The 16,252-nt window shown below is 38.4% G+C and overlaps 3 protein-coding genes and 2 non-coding genes across 12 annotated transcripts in view; 4 read left to right on the top strand and 1 right to left on the bottom strand.

Annotated features, from left to right (window-relative positions):
• Positions 1-28: 28 nt before the first annotated feature.
• Positions 29-10,197, top strand: lrrc71 (leucine rich repeat containing 71). 3 transcript variants are annotated; one of them, XM_088090405.1, is made up of 17 exons: positions 29-966; positions 2,327-2,365; positions 2,449-2,583; positions 2,907-3,014; positions 3,506-3,581; positions 3,679-3,753; positions 3,879-3,947; positions 4,060-4,219; positions 4,299-4,382; positions 5,034-5,108; positions 6,071-6,175; positions 6,280-6,343; positions 6,441-6,514; positions 6,604-6,630; positions 6,727-6,838; positions 7,303-7,394; positions 10,071-10,197. In XM_088090405.1, the coding sequence occupies exons 1-17, from the start codon at positions 897-899 to the stop codon at positions 10,110-10,112; spliced, it is 1,407 nt and encodes a 468-aa protein (XP_087946531.1). In that variant the 5' UTR covers positions 29-896; the 3' UTR covers positions 10,113-10,197. The 3 variants fall into 3 exon arrangements, with proteins under 3 accessions (XP_087946531.1, XP_087946530.1, XP_042363090.2); XM_088090404.1 differs by lacking the exon at positions 10,071-10,197 and adding an exon at positions 8,265-8,464 and having other exon boundaries at positions 6,730-6,838; XM_042507156.2 differs by lacking the exon at positions 10,071-10,197 and adding an exon at positions 8,265-8,464.
• On the top strand, positions 10,160-14,966 carry rps27.1 (ribosomal protein S27, isoform 1). The gene is made up of 4 exons (XM_042506429.2): positions 10,160-10,300; positions 10,981-11,089; positions 13,929-14,039; positions 14,717-14,966. Exons 1-4 carry the CDS (start codon positions 10,295-10,297, stop codon positions 14,743-14,745), a joined length of 255 nt encoding a protein of 84 aa, XP_042362363.1. The 5' UTR covers positions 10,160-10,294; the 3' UTR covers positions 14,746-14,966.
• On the top strand, positions 13,636-13,765 carry LOC121958350 (small nucleolar RNA SNORA35). Its single transcript, XR_006106837.1, has one exon. It is a non-coding gene; the product is annotated as a small nucleolar RNA SNORA35 (small nucleolar RNA).
• On the top strand, positions 14,315-14,444 carry LOC121958349 (small nucleolar RNA SNORA35). The gene has a single exon (XR_006106836.2). It is a non-coding gene; the product is annotated as a small nucleolar RNA SNORA35 (small nucleolar RNA).
• A 283-nt stretch (positions 14,967-15,249) lies between the features above and the next one.
• Positions 15,250-16,252, bottom strand: part of LOC121957692 (small conductance calcium-activated potassium channel protein 1-like) — a 55,665-nt gene continuing 54,662 nt past the window's right edge. For 4 of the 6 annotated variants that reach the window (XM_088090399.1, XM_088090403.1, XM_088090402.1 and 1 more), the window contains 2 exons: positions 16,129-16,207; positions 15,250-15,990 (listed from right to left, as the gene is read on the bottom strand). In XM_088090399.1, coding sequence (XP_087946525.1) covers positions 15,763-15,990; positions 16,129-16,207 — 307 coding nt within the window. In that variant the 3' untranslated portion in view covers positions 15,250-15,762. The remainder of the gene's footprint in view (positions 15,991-16,128; positions 16,208-16,252) is intronic. The other 2 variants (XM_088090400.1, XM_042506430.2) reach the window with 1 other exon arrangement.

Raw genomic sequence — 16,252 nt, 5'->3', positions numbered from 1 at the left:
TGATGACGTACCCAAAAGTCACACTTGAGTAAAAGTACAGATATCTTCCCAGAGAATTACTTGGGTAGAGTCGTGAAGTATCTCATATTTACCGCACTTGAGTATCAAAAATAATTTTATAATAATAAATGTTCTGAAGTATTGAAAGTAAAAATGCAAGTAAATGCTGGTAATAAAAAAGCAAGCGGTCAGACTCAAACTTAAATTATTTAATGAACAAAATCCAGTTTTATCAACCCCAAATCTTTCATTTGTCTGTCCATCCCTCCCTCCTTCCTTACTTCATCCCTCTCCTACCTTTTATGTAGTAATGAAAATGTTTAGGGAAATGTATTGGGAGTAAAACTAGACTTTTTATTTAGAAAATGTAGTGCAATGAAAGTGAAAGTTAACAGAAAGATAAAAACTCGAATTAAGTACCGATACTCCCAAAAAAAACCAGGAGAAAAAAACTTAAGTACATTTACAAAGTATTATTACTTTGTTGAATTATAAAAGACTGATTAAAACGAGCCATTTCCTCCCCATAGGCATAGGCGTTTGGCCCTAATTGGAAACTCTCGCGATATTTTCCACAATGAATGAGTTAAGTGACATACTACCACAAATGTTAATGTTCCAAATACTGCCACTAACATAAAAGTCGCATGGACGACTCAAATGTTTTTCAACAAACAACTCTTTGCTAACTTAACAATGAGACAAACTACAAGCAAGAAGTGCCTTGCTAGAAATATCGCGATGATTCCTACATGTTAGACTGAGAGTTTGTTACCGTAGTAACGCTACTGACGCACAGGGCTTTCTATGTTTAGCAGTTCAGCTAATAAGAGGTAGCAGTGCAGCAACTTTAAGTTAGCACATTTATCAGTTGATTTATCTACATTTCGTCAACAATGTCCAGAAAGAGACAAAAAGAGAAAACAGACAAAGCAAATGCAGAGGATGAGAGCTCGAAAAATACAGGTTGTATGAGTCTTTCAATAGCAGATCGGAAAGTTAGCGTTAGCTAGCCAGCCCCTTCAGTGACGGGAGATGTTAGCTGTCAATGATGAAGAACTTTTAAAATCTTATTATTAATGTATGAATTATAAGATGATTATATATGACAATACAAAAGCAGTATGGTGCTTTTATTTGCATAACGTTTTCTATGATATTGAACCTAAATTGTAGGATATCATATTGACAGGTGTAACCTAATTAAACACACAGCTTTTATAATGAGCATTGGTGAATGAAATATTAAAGGTCCCATACTGTGCTTTTTTTCCAGGGTCATACTGATATTTTGGATTACTTATAGAACATGTTTACATGATTGAATGTTAAAAAACACATTATTTGCCCCATACTGTCTGCCTGAATATACCTGTAATCATTTTCTTTCTGAAACACTCAATTTTAGCACCTGTGTCTTTAAGCCTCCTTGCAAAAAAGCCCACTCTGCTCTGATTGGTCAGTGTTTCTGGGTCTTCCATATCTGTGCAGATATCAAGTCCTGATGGCTTATTTAAAGGCTTAGTTTCTCATACAAATTGTGCACATTTGAAATGTGATAAGTTACAATGTTAAAAGTGTAATAAATTCTGAAACTATTTTAATTACCTTGTCAAAGTAGTGTAACTTATCACATTCAATTACTTTTTTGATTACTTTTCTAACAAATGATTTATAAGGGGCAATAGAGAAGACAAAAAACCTGACCTGTGTTGTCCAAAAAAATATGCCAAAAGAGGGTATTCCTGCATGATGAAAAGATGTAAAGCAGCAGAATGGATGCGTTAATCAGCATATGCTGAAAAGATTTTTACATGTCTAATCCCTTTGTAGTCCCAAATATTTTGATTAGTAACTGTAATTTAATGACATATTATTCTCAGCAACTGCAACTGATTACAATTACATATATTTTGTCATTTAATTAATGTAACTAATTACATGCTGCTAGATGCTCCCCAACATTGAGCACCTATACCTGTGTTAAAATTAAAAAAGACATGGAAAACAGATGTTTTACAGGGACCTTTAAGAGTGGCTAAAACCACACTAATGAAAATACTTCCATTATATGTCAGTCCAGTATTCATAATTTACAAATGTACAAAACAAAACTATAAGCAGCAAAATAAAGTAGCATCAAATATAAATACTATACTTAAGTACAAATGTCCTAAAATAGCACTTACGTGCAATACTTAGTGACTTAGTTTAATCTTAATAGTTGTCTCAATCACTAATAAAAAGAATGACATGATAACTCACAAACTGTAAATAAAAATGGGAAATGCTGATTGGCTATTAACTCTGGCTTCTCTGTTTTTAGGACCAACTACAAATGAAAAATTGCCTGCTCAGACCTTTGGTGAGTAACATCAGACTGTTCTTTTTTTTTAACAGATGTGAGTTGAATAGTCAGGGCTTTAATTTAAACCCTCTGTCCCACAGATGAATATCAGTGCTCGGGCAACGTGGAGATCGACTTCCCTGGACTTTGTGCTCTTCTGGACATGAAGGATATCCCATCTGTCCGCACCAAGCAACCGGCCTCCTCCACCACTGAACCTGAAGGAGGGGACACAGGTACACACAAGATACTCCTGAGCTGAACACTAATATCTTGTTGTATCCTGTGTAAAATACTTTTATATTTTCTGGTGTTGATTTGTCAAAAGCAGGAATGCTTTTTTTTTTTTTTTTATCAATGTCTTAAATTGATGTAAGTGGATGTTAGTTAAATAAATATTGACACTGTTCTGTATTAATAGTTTAAATAGACAGTATACACTGAAGATAATCTGAAGAACTTGGGACATTAAGTACACTGGAATTACACTTTACTGTACTGTATAAATCGTTGTATAAGAAGCCTGTGGGTACAGTAATTCTTATAATTGCACCTGCAGAGGAAAGCCAGTCACAGTTAAATGCTGAACCTTTCTGGTCTAAGCCGTGCCTCCAAGTGGAGTTGGAGAATGAAGATCCCCTCAGCACCAAGAACTTGAGGATTTCCGGTCAGAACAAAACACTTTCAAGAAATATTTACAACCATATTTATCTTTGGATTTACATGTTTTCCCTTCTTCTTTTTTAAATCAAGATTACTTTTTTATCAAATCTTAACAAGTGTACACAATGTATATAGTTTATACTGGCTGCTACTCATTTTCAAACATGTAAGATTCAATTTCTTGTTGCTTATTTGATTCAATTTAATGAGTTTTTTGTTATCATCCATTTTTGTTATTGCCATTTTGTTTGATTTTATCTTTTTCTTTTTGTTTGTCTTACATGTTCAAAATAAATATCTATCTAAATCTAATCTATTTTCCCAACAGGGACCAAACTTTAAAAAGCATGTGTACATACTGTATGTATGTACACATGCTTTTTAAAGTTTGATGAGGAGCACAGCAAGAACGGGGTTCAGGAAGTAACCAGTGTCTTTTGAGGGCTTTTTTGCAAGCAGAAACCAAAAAACATAATCTGTTTCATATACACACAGGATGGAGGGTCGACGAGCAGATTGCCAGAGTGCTACAGAAGATGCTTCTCTCGTTAAGCAAGCTGCAGAGCCTTCAGTGAGTAATGAGCTGATGCACTCGAGTTATGGGGAGCAGGGTCACAGCTGTCCCTGTTTTGTTCTTGTTTTGTTTGTCTAATCTTGTCTTGTTGCAGGTTTTGGCAGGCGGGACTGTCAGATCGAATGGTAATCTCCCTCATGAACACAATATCACTGTGCTCCAACCTCAGGTGAGCTGATTCTGCTGTCATTCACACAAGAGGCAAAATGTTGTAGAGCTGCAGAGAAAATGACGTCACAGAATGCAATCAAACACCGAGGGCGGCTGATGCCTCCATCCTTTTTGTTTCAACAGGGCCGTGACGCTGGAGGGCAACCCTCTTCCAGAGCAGAGCTACCACCTTCTACTCTCTGAGGACAGTGTGTGAGTCACCCAGCGGCTACATAGTAGTAAAGAAACAACCTTGATTTACATTCGCACACACATATAGAAGCAGAAACATGCCTGACTCATGCTGTGTTTTTCTTTGGTCAAGCCTCACTCACTTGTCCCTGCGAAACAACCGGATGGGAGACGAAGATGCTCGCCTTATTGGGTTGGCTCTCTCAACAACCAGATCTACTAACAAGAACCTGTTGTCGCTCAACCTGGCATTCAATTGTATCGGTGATGCAGGTGCTGCATACATCTCGCAGGTATAAACTCTCCAAATGTTTGTCTGTCTGTTCTCCTTTTGGTTGCTGAGGTATTTTCTTCCTCCTGTTTGTCTCTCAGGGCCTGCGGTTGAATCGTGCTTTGCTCTTTCTCTCGCTGTCCAACAATCAGATTGGAGACTCAGGAGCTGCACGTCTGGCTGCGGTATCCATTTACATTGAAGATTTTAACCTGAGACACAACACATTTAATCCCTTAAAAACCTGGATCGACATCATCGCTCTGGTGTTGTATTGAGATGCTTCTCACAAGCTATTACACCCCTGAACCCTCAGCAAATTGGTTTGATTTCCTTCGAAAACATGAGGAAAAAGGCAATGAGCAACTTGGCAAGAAATGTCCTGTAAATTGCAAACAATTAACAAAAGTTGACAAGAAAATGGCCGAAAAATTAGTTTTAGAAAAGACAAACATTTAAAAATTCTAGGGGAAAATGTCCAGAAAACTATATGTATAATTATTGTAACCATACTATATTTAAAATTGTGTTTTTCACAGGTTTTGTTTCGTATTTTGTGGCGTAATTTCCATGTTTGTTTTTTCCTTTTTGCTTATTTTCAGTCATTAACCTGTTACTTTCTATTTATTTATTTATTTTACTAATTGTCTGCTAATTTTTGGGCTTTGTGTTGTTAAGTTACTCATTGTTTTCCATGTTTATGAAAGAAGTCAAACCAGTGTACTCAGGTTTTAAAGGGTTAAATCGGTGGTTTAGTTTCTAAAATTATATCCTTCTTATTGCATTACATTGTGTTATTTAATAAGCTGCCACCCATTAACCACTTCTGCTTTTAGGTACTGGGGAAGTTTGCTCTCACTCATGAAGAAGTTGTGGAGAGGAGGAAGCTGCTTCTGGAAAGAACGCAGTCTGTAAGTACACTGATGTTAAATGCACATGGGCGGATTGTGGGATAATGGGCCCCTGGGCACATATTGGCAAAAAGCCCCGCCACCTCTCCTGCAGAGCAGCAAAACACAGACTTGGTGTTAGTTTTGCATCTCTTTGTAGTTGTTATGTATGTTTCAGTATTTTTGTGCCTCTTTTTTGTCTTCTTAAGGTAAATTTGTGTATTGTTACAGTAATTTTGTGTCACCTTGTAATATTTTTGTTTCTTTCTGTTGTTTTTTGTCTCTTTGAGGTCATTTTTTGTCTCTTTGAGGTCATTTTTTTGTCTCCTTGAGGTCATTTTTTGTCTCCTTGCGGTTGTTTCATGTTCCCCTGTAATATTTTTGTCTCATGTAGTAATTTTGCGTCTCTTGAAAGTTGTTTTGTGTCTATTTGTAATTATTTTGCGTCTTTTTGTAGTCGATTTGTGTCTCTGAGGTAAAATAGTGTGTTTTTTTCTCCTTATAGTTGTTTTGTGTCTCCTTGTGGTTGTTTTGTGTCTCTTTTGGGTAGTTTTGTGTTGCTTTGTAGTCATTTTGTGTCTCCTTGTGGTTGTTTTGACTATTTTTGTAGCTATTTTGTGTCTCTCTACTCTTCCTTTCCATCTCCTTGTGGTCTTTTTGTGTCTCTTTGTGGTCAGTTTTAGTCTCTCCTGGTCTGTATGAGTCAGTTTGGGTGACATTTTGCAGGTGAAGGCTGGGGGGCCTCTGACACTTTGGGCCCCTGGGCCTTTGCCCAGTAGGCCTGTTCAGTAATCCATCCATGCTAACAATAATACCCATTCTACCTTAAGATTAATCGCAAATATCAAAGCGTCCTGTTCAAAAAAGAAAGACTGACTGGTTTAAAATGTGCTATCACAAGTATAGAAGTGCAAGGACATGTATGAGACGTTCTAAAAAACACATTTTAACACATTTTGGATTCTCTTGCTCTGTTTTCGCAGTCAGCTTTAAGGATTGACTCTGATCAGCCAGCTGATCAGCTTCTGTCAGTAGCCAGCAGCAGTTCACTGAGCGTCAGCAAAGGGGAGAACAAAGCCAAGAAAAAGGTAACAAAGAGCGTAAAATGGACTGCAAATGTGAAAACACAGTGTAACTCATATCTGTGGTTTGTAAATTGTGTCAAATAATCTTGAGATCTTTTGACTTACAGGAAGCATCCAAAAAAGACGAGAAACCAGCTGCCCACAAAGATAACCCAAAATCTAACAAGAAATGTAACTTCTTCCGTCACAGATAAACACTTTTTTTTTATTATCCTCTGACAGCTGCAGTGTTTATCTTTTCACTACTGTCTCTTTAAATCTATCCTAGCTTCTGATACAAAGGTGTCTCAAAGTAAAGGTGGCAAGCAGGCGGGCAAAGAGAAACAAGTGTCTGCACAGGAGGTACCAGAAACATGCTTTACTAAATATCATATTGATATAAACATGCACAGTGCAGTACTTTTAATAATTCAGTGTATTTTCTTCTGCAGGATAAATCAAGTACTGCCCTGAGTGAGGTTTGTCAGATGCAATTTCCTATTGAGCAAACACTTTGGGCTCAATGATGAACATGATTTGAACCTAATGCATGTTTACTTCTCTCTCTGCAGCAGCAGGCAGTGTTGGTGGAGGCAGTGAACCCCCTGCTGGACCAGTCGGTGCAGCGCAGGGACGGAGAGCTTTTTCTGCCTGGAAACACGACTCTTACCTCCCTCAACCTGGCAGGTCAGTGACTGTGGTGTTGTGTTCATCTCAGCTTGAAATAAAAACTCTAATCCAGAAACCTTCCCAGCACAGCTACAGTTAAGTTTTATAGCAGGAATATTTTCAACTGTTCAACTGTGAATGCAAAATTTTGTTGTGAGTTCCTCAAAGTCAATGTGCAATTGTGTTGTTTTGGGTCATTTTATACACATTTTTTATAATACATATAACATTTTAATGTCTCTTTATTGCAGTTTGTATAGAAAAGAATAGATAAAATGTTACAAATGTTATTACACCATAGTCATATTATGGTAATGAAATCACTATTTATTATTTTGTTTTCTTCAAGCTGGTCGCTAATTAGTAGCTACTTCTTCAGCACTCTGCACAAACTAAAAAATAAAACCCTGCAAGGACTATAAAAAATTTAAATGAAATGTTATGGTGTGTGTGTGTGTGTGTGTGTGTGTGTGTGTGTGCAGGAAACAGAATTACAGAGAAGTCGCTGCCTCTGTTCTTGACAACATTACAGACGCAGGGTGAGGGACAAGGCCTGCTCCGTCTCTGTCTGCAGGTGTGTGTCACTTTCAGTCGACTTAAGCCAACAGTGTGTGTGTGTGTGTGTGTGTGTGTGTGTGTGTGTGTGTGTGTGTGTGTGTGTTTTGTTGTTGTTACAACCTGAGGCTTTAATAGCTTTGGCCATCATTTGTATTTGTGATAACAACATTGTACTTACCAATATTTAGGAATGTAGCAGCATTGTCTCTGGTACATTTTAAATGAGCTGCATTTAACTTTCACTTATTATCTATTAAACCTGATTTTTATACACCATAATAATATTAATTTAACATAAGTACATTGCCTCTATAGCACCCTATTAAGTGCTTTATTTAATGGTACTTGCACTGTAGAGCTGGGCAGTATATTGATATTATATTGATATTGTAATATAACAGTAGATATCATCCTAGATGCGCATATCCTAATTTCATAACAAATGTCGTCTTCCCTCTGGTTTTAATGGCTGCATTACCAAAAAGTGATTAATTTTGTGAGCTTACCAGACTGTTCTAGCCGTTCAACTGTTTTGCCTTCAATTAGTCATTATATTCACATTACTGATGATTATTTATCAAAAAACTTATTGTGTAAGTGTTTTGTAAAAGCACCAATAGTCAACCCTACAATATCACCGCAGTATCGATTTCAAGGTATTTGGTCAAGAAGTTTTTATATGTGATTCTCTTCATATCAGCCAGCTCAATTCTGCTGCAGAAAATATTTTAGTTTGCTATGTTTAACTATTTAAGATACAAGTTAAGACTTACAGTTTCAGTGGCCATAAATACATCACCATGGTAGGTGAAATCTAAAGTGTTAATTAACAGTTGCAGATGAATCTAAAAATAATTTGTACAATAACGTCTGATAAATCTTTCAGCGAAACCGCTTCCCACCTGAGTGTGAGTGTTATGTGAAGATAAAGGAGTTGATGGCACTCACAGATCCGCTGGAAAAGCACAGCTCTGAGCAGACAGAAGAGGAGGAACAGGACGCATAGTGCTGACATAACTAACCTGCTTTTTATGATTCACAGTGCACTCTTAATTTGTTATTTAACAATAAAAATGCATAAACTTTGTCCTTAGCTGCTTCTTGTACAGCATGAGACGAACAAATTCAAGTACTAACAGTAGCAGACTTTTGGTGCATAAAAAAAGGCAGTGCCAGAGGACAGTGAGGCTCATTAAAATCCAGATGCTTCACCCAGAACCCTGTTTACACACCCGTTTTACGGCTTTGTTTTGCTCACAGTGCAATTAACACCAAGGACAAAGAGTAACAGCCAAATATCAAATGAGCCTAATATAGATGAACCGTCATATCTCACGGTTGTCAGTCAGTTTGACAGGTAACATTCACTGATTCATCTGTCAGACTTCACCAGTTTGGGATATTTTATCTGGTGTTTTGGGCATGTGTGATGAAGTTACTGTCTTTTGTGTATATAATTCCTTCATTGTGTTTCCACAGTGTTTCGTGGACTGTAGCACAGAAAGGGAATTTCATACTAAAAATACCACGACTTTGAAACATACCCTCTTTATTTGTCTGTTTCAGCCTGCTAGAGGCTTAGATTCAGCCGCACTGCTGAGATTATTTAATGCACAGAACCACAGGAAAGATGTTGTCCCCTATAGATCCCCATCAGAGTTGGGCTTCTGTTTCATATATGAACTGATGAACTTAAACCAGGACTCTTTCAGTGTTCATATAGACGTGTTGGGTATTTTTAAGAGAGAATTAAAATCAAATCTGAAGCCATGATTCAGTGATTATCCTCTGTTCAATGTCTGACACTGAGAGCAATATTTGTCAGCTACTAGCAGCCCTGAAGAGCAACAACAGGCCCTCAGAGGAATCAGAATCAGACTTACAGAAGAAGTTAGAGGGTAGATTTATTCGTCAATTTTTTAAAAAAAAGTTTAAAAAAAAAATTACGTTTTATTTTATTGGCCACGTGAAATGTTTACACATGCAAGAAATTTGACTCAGATTTTTGTTACTTGGAAACAACATTTTCTATTATGCACAGGTATGAAGTAAGTAGCTAAGTAAGACAGAAATTGTGCTGTGTGCAAAGGGAAGGTCACTGAAATAAATATGGATCGTTCATGTAACAGGTTGCTATAAACACACTCGAGTGAATTACGTTTGTGATATTTATTTATTTATACTTTTTTGTCAATGCAGTTCTAATGCGTAAGACTATTTGGCATTAGTGTGGAAAGTACATTTACTCTAGTACTCTACTGTACTTAAGTACGATTTTGAAATTTTGAGGTACTTGAACTTTAATGGAATATTTTTACCTAATAAGCCTACTTGTTACTCCTATTCTACTAGACTAGGCTGCATTTCAGAGGTAAATATTGTAGGCCGACTTTTTACTTCAGTACCTGATAATTATAGTTTTCAGATTCAAATTGATTACACAAAATTTAATCAACAAATAAACGACGGTGTTGTCCTATGTAATTATTATCATTGAAGAAAAGATTGCACTGTTTCTCTGGGGAATTCAAAAATAACAACACTGGATAAAAGGAGCTACAAATTAACGTAAAATAAGTAAAAAAAAAAAAAAATCTAAAAAATCAGTAAAAATTTGAATACATGACTTTCAGACATGACCGAGTATGTTATAAAGTAGTATGCTGATTTTTATTATTATTTTTTTTTTTAGGAGTATTTTTTCTACCTCCGATATGTGGACATTTGGGGATGAAATGGCTAAAATGTAAAAAATTTTGCCGAGGTGGACTCATGGAGGACAGTGGACCTCACCAAAGATGGCCGCCACATCCAGCCACTTTCGTCACTTCCGGCCCGTGCTCAAAGGAACCAGCGATATCAACCCGTCGCTTCCGGTAAAGCCTCCTTTTCGGCAGCGGCTACTTCCTCGCCAACATGCCAGTGAGTATTCACAGGCCTTTGCAAAATGGCATTTTTACCGTTTAATAGAGTGTTAGCGAGCCAACACACGGCTCAATGTTCACATAAGGAATTAGCGATCGGACTGGTGTCGGTTTGAGACGCTTCCGTTGAGTTTCGGTCCCACTTTTTCACGAATAATTGAGCTCGTTTGAGCGCATTGCGAGCGCATTGTGACACAAGATGGCCGCGCACACACCGCAAACATGGAGCCAGTTCAACGGAGGACGCGAACGGCCTGCAAACTGAACGTTAACAGTCTCACACATAGTTTAAATTTGTGTTTTTGACTTTATGCTAAAGTTAATATCCCCCCGAATCACAAATATTTAGAGAATAACCCGCGGTTTCTGTAAATGCGCAGGCAGCGTTACCTAATCTGAGACATGTAGGCCAGCCGAGGAGCCTCACTAACGGTTAGCTGAACCAGACGATGCTAACGCGACAGCTAACGCTGTCTGCTGTTATTTAAAGTCACGTAATATTTTTGGGAAATGAGTAGCGTTTTGTTTCTTTTTACTCGGAAAGCGCGTGCGTTGTCTTTGAAAACGGTTAACAGTAGTGGTTTTGTTTATCCGGACTTTTTTTTTTTTTTTGTTTTTGGTTCATCAACCTTTTGTTCATTTCCACTTTTTTTTCTCTTTTTTTCAAATTACTTTCAGCTCGCAAAAGACTTGTTGCACCCATCCCCCGAGGAGGAGAAGAGGAGGCACAAGAAGAAGCGTCTAGTTCAGAGTCCCAACTCTTACTTCATGGATGTGAAATGTCCAGGTACAGTTTTTCTATAATTTAAAGGACAGGATGCAACAAATATGTGTATGTAAGCTAGTCAGTACACTGAAAAACCTTATTACTGTCACACTGCTATGTCATTTATCAGACTAGAATATGAATTATAGAAGCATTCATAATGTTAGCTCAGCCAGTGTGACAGATTTATCAATCAAAGTTTAAGTTCACACACAGCCTGTCTCAACAGCTCTGTGTAAGGGTACATTTAGCCTAATTATAATGGAGATTATTATTATAATTCATTATCTATAACAGCTTATTCTATAGCCTGGGTCTTCATCAGGGGGTCCCAAGAATTACTGCAAGGGGGGGGGGGCTAAAATACTTTTACCTCAAGTTTTATATTTTGTTTAATGTGAATCCACCATATTATTTGCAAAGACAAATTTGCCTATAAATAAAATTAATTTAATTTATAGTGCAGTAATTATGCAATCATATGAACTAGCTAATGCCACTGTGCGGCACCTTTTCACCTCCATATGCTGGCCAGTTAGTTGTATTATTATTCCAAATATACAGATGTTCTTGTGAGCCACGAGTGAGAGACTCAAACCACTTTCACACAGTTTAGGATAAAGTGTGTGATAAAACACTGCATCGCAGCATCCCATTATCTAAAGAGGCTTGGTGGGAGAGATGTTTTAACACGAGAGTCTGCCTCTAACGTGCCATATAACATATGTGTCTGCAGCACTGTTTAATCAATAACAAAGGCATAAGCTGTCAATCATAATAATTAAACTTTAAGACCACCCATGACGCAGGTCATGACACAGAATCTGTCTGGTGACATTTTTTATTGCCGTCTTTGTGTAAATGACCCGTCCTCTTCGTGTTTGTTTTCATCCAGTTTTGCATGTGTCACATTATGGAAACATAATTCACACGCCCACTTGATCACTGCAAATTCTCCAGAAAATTATCTGCTTTATTCACACATGGGCTCAATCTGACTTTACACGGATTTTGTATGAGAGTGCTGGCAGGGTTAAGTCTGTTCGATGTCCGATCCAACTGATTTGGACATTTGCGTTTTCACGTACAGCTCCTCCCTAACATGATGCCTACATTTTTTGAGCTTTGCAGTGCATGTGTGGAAGAGGCTTAGCTTTGTACTTTGGGCAAAGATGCCAAGTGGCACATGCCGTAATGTGCACTTCACCATGATGATGAAACTAGCTGTGAATGTTGATTTGGGCACTTTCTGTGTTGACTTTACACCTAGGGCTGGGCGATAAAATGATAATATCAATTGCGAAATAACGTCAGTGTCAGAGTGAAACAGCTAAATTTGCAGAGGTGGAAAGTGCATTACTTTGACTAATACATACCACTTTGTGTTAGTTTCAGGTTTAAACAGACTTTAGATGGAATAATTAAAAAAGATAACAGGACGCATCGCTCCGTGTGTCATCCGGCCTTTATTACCAGGGGCAGATGTAATGTTTTGGGGGCCTGGGGCCACAGGCACATTACCTCACTATTCTTTCTCTCACTGGGTTTGTTGGCAGGCTGTTGGCAGCTATAGGAGAAATGGGCCTGATGAAATGATAAATAGCACAGACGTTTCACAGAAGATTGACAAAAGCTTGGTTGGCCCATTATCAGCACAATGTGCATAATTTTACCTGATGTTTGTTTAAGATGGAACTTTAATTTTTATATAATGCTGGAAAGTTTAATAAATAATCATAAATCATATGTTATTACACTCCAACACACTATGGTCAAATTAAACTGTGTCAGTGAACTATGAGGGCAAAAAACAAACCGGGAAAAAGCAGAAAGCAAAAGAATCGTTCATTAATCGCAATCGAAGTAAAATGTTCAATTAATCGTGATATTGATTTTAGGTATGAAGTTCGTACAGATAATTTTAGTAACTGGTCTGCCAGTTGTTGACGCCTGTTCTACAGTATTTTTGTCGCGTTCAATGTCTGACAGAAAATAAATATTAAAACCAAAATTAACCTTATAATATCTTCATATCTCACTTAGTAAAAGAGAACCTTTACGCTTGACAGAAATAGTGATTTAATGTATATCGTGATAGATATCGATATCGACTGATATGAAAAAAATATCGTAATAAGACTTTTTTCCATATCACCACGCCTTATTTACACCCAAAACTAGGAGAGAACTTACATAGAGTGCAACCCAGAGCGTTTTTTTTTTTTTTTTTAATCATACTTTTTATTGTAGTTTCCTTTTAGGGCAGTAACAGATCAAATCAACTAGTTACAGTACAGTAATAAAATGTAAGGGAAAAGAAAAAATAAAAACAGACACAAAAAGACAAACGCAGGTAAAAAAAAAAAAAATAGATTAAATGAATAGATAATAGTAATAATAATGATGATAGTAGTAATCGTAGTCAAAATAAATAAATAGGTAAGTAAAATTTAACCAAAGAAATGAAAAGAACCCAGAGCAGGTTTTTGACTTTCGCCTGCTGCCTCAGACTTTGGTAAAGGGATTATTTATTTTGTCCGTATGTAACGCTTTGAGAAGTTTGTGTGTCGCACTGCAAAGTGACTGGACTTCATCTATCGTGGTTTTCCAATCTCATACCAGTGCCAGATCGACCTCAGTTTGCAGAAGGGTTGAGCTAGACCGATGGCTCCCCCCTTTCGAAGGCTGAGAACAAATATCTCCTCTGTAGCTCCTGAATAGTCCAGCTCTGATGCGTAGTTACAGTCATTGTGGTGTGAAGCTTGTTTATCTCAATTTATTTACAAATTCTTACTTTTGGAAATGCGTGCAGGATTTGACATCACGAGTTGTAACCGGCGTCTCGTCTGTCTTTTCCCAGGATGCTACAAGATCACGACGGTGTTCAGCCACGCTCAGACGGTCGTGCTGTGTGTTGGCTGTTCAACAGTCCTTTGTCAGCCCACTGGAGGCAAAGCACGTCTCACAGAGGGTACGTATTCACCTGCCGTAAACACGTCACCTGCTTCACTGTTAAACACAAAGCAAAGGACTCCCACTAACATGCGGTTGAGTTTTCGTGAATTCGTGCAGCCCAATCTTACATATCGGAGCTGCTGCTCGATTATACATGTTTTTTTGACACACTTTACGATATCTCTAACATTTGTTGACACGTTACTGAACCATTAATTATCTCAGCCAGCATAAAAGGGATTATTTGTGCGTGACTCGTGTTCATATGTGGCACATTTCAAAGTTCTTTGGCCGCACTGCTAAGTGACTGGACTTCCTGTATCGTGGTTTTCCAATCTCATTCCAGTGCCAGATCAACCTCAGTTAGCAGAAGGGTTGAGCGAGACCGCTGGCTCCCCCCTTTCGAAGGCTGAGAACAAACCTGCAAACTCCAGTTACATAATCATACATCGTGATGTGTTGTTGTTCATCTCCTTTTAGTCACTTTTGCAGCTTAAGCGTCATTGTTTGAGACTGGCGTTCGATTAGGTCTTTACGTGCACAGTGAATTCACAGCTCAGCAGGAAGAGACGTTGACCTCATCAGTCACATCATGCGAAACGATGACTCTCGTATCAGCAGCGTGCGCCGGCCGCAGTTTTTCTGTACTGTACGGCTTCTCTTTTGTCTGACTGTCATTGTCTCCGCTGACAGGGTGCTCATTCAGGAGGAAGCAGCACTAGCTGTTCTCCCCGGAGCTGAAGGGGAGAGGAGGGGATGGACCGGTTGATATCAGCGCCTTCTGCCTACCGAGATGGCGGCAGACCGAGCGGTCTGATCCGAAACGAGACCTGAAGACGAACTGGACAGCGGACGGATTTCCACTGTTTATGTCGACGGATCAGTTGTTGCTGTAACTCCGCCCTCCAACCCTGTCTCTCAATAAAATATTGTTTTGGCTAAAGGACTGGGTCCGAGTGGTTCTGTCGGAGGGGAAGGATTTTCTTCGCTCTGTGAGTATCAGACACCAAACACAAAGGCAGCAGTCTCCCATTTTTATTAGAAAGTAGGACAGGTTATCTTCACAGTTCTGCAAGATTACATCTTAATACAATACCACACTTATTTAAATTATGCAATTTTTATTACATAATCAAAGTGCAGTTTACTGGTATAACTACTCAAGGACATGGGAGTGAAAACAATTCTCAGTGTGCAAAGGTTAATTTTTTTGATTTTTGTAGGGCAGTGATTTAACAATCTGCCAATAATTTGTATCAGTTGGTCTTTAAAACATTAGAAAACAGTGAAAGATGCCCATTGCAATATCCCAAACCATAAGTTTCATCTTTTAAACAGTCCAAAACCCCAAATAATTCATTTGCCATAATTTGAAGAGAGACAGCAATTAAATTTTTGCTTTTAAAAAATCCTAAAATTATTGGTCATTGCAGCTCTTGTAATATAAATATTCAGTTTGGCAGGTTTGTACTTAAGGAAAGTTGCAAAAAGCCTTAAGCAAAAGTGAATGATGACTACTTTCTACATTTGGATTTATGGTGTTTTCGCTACAGAAAAGGTGCTACTTATTTTTTAAATACATTTTACATAATTGTGCAACAGCCTTCATCATGTTACTAACATCAGTCTGTCCACCTGCAAGAAAAAAATGTCCCAACATGATCATATGAGCTGCATTATAGCAGAAACCTCCTCCAGAAGCACCTGAGAAAGCCTTCATCACCTTCCTCAGCCTCTCTCTACCTGTCCACGCTGGCACCAGCAGTCTCCGTCTTCACCTCCCTCTCTCTGAGCAGGTGTCGGATGGAGGAGTTCTGCGTGGACAGGGTGCTGGACAGGAGCGGCATCAGGCTCCTGAATCCCTCCCTCAGCTCCTCGACGTGCTTCTCCAGACTGTGGATGTGCGTGTCCAGCTCCCCCCTGCAGCCCTGCACCTCCGACAGCACGTCATACATCAAGGTTTGCATCTGCGTTGGGATCGGTGTCCACAGTAGTGTGTTGCAGGTCCATGTGTAGAAAAGAAAAAGAGGAGAAAGGCATCGGGAATATTGGAAAATACTTTGTTACGGTTTTGCCAGGTGGTGGTAGAAAATGCGTTCACTTGCCTCTCTCACCTTGCAGAGATCCACAAGAGTGTTGCCCTGATCTGCAAGGATCCTCTTTTCTATCTTCACTCGACGTAGCCTGGCGACAAAAAGATTTAGTTTTAAGTACAACAGGAGATTTGAC

The sequence above is a fragment of the Plectropomus leopardus genome, chromosome 17, assembly GCF_026936395.1.
Source record: "Plectropomus leopardus strain MGB_pleo_1.0 chromosome 17, ASM2693639v1, whole genome shotgun sequence".
NCBI lineage: Eukaryota > Metazoa > Chordata > Actinopteri > Perciformes > Serranidae > Plectropomus > Plectropomus leopardus.
This window is presented reverse-complemented; position numbering and strand designations above follow the sequence as displayed.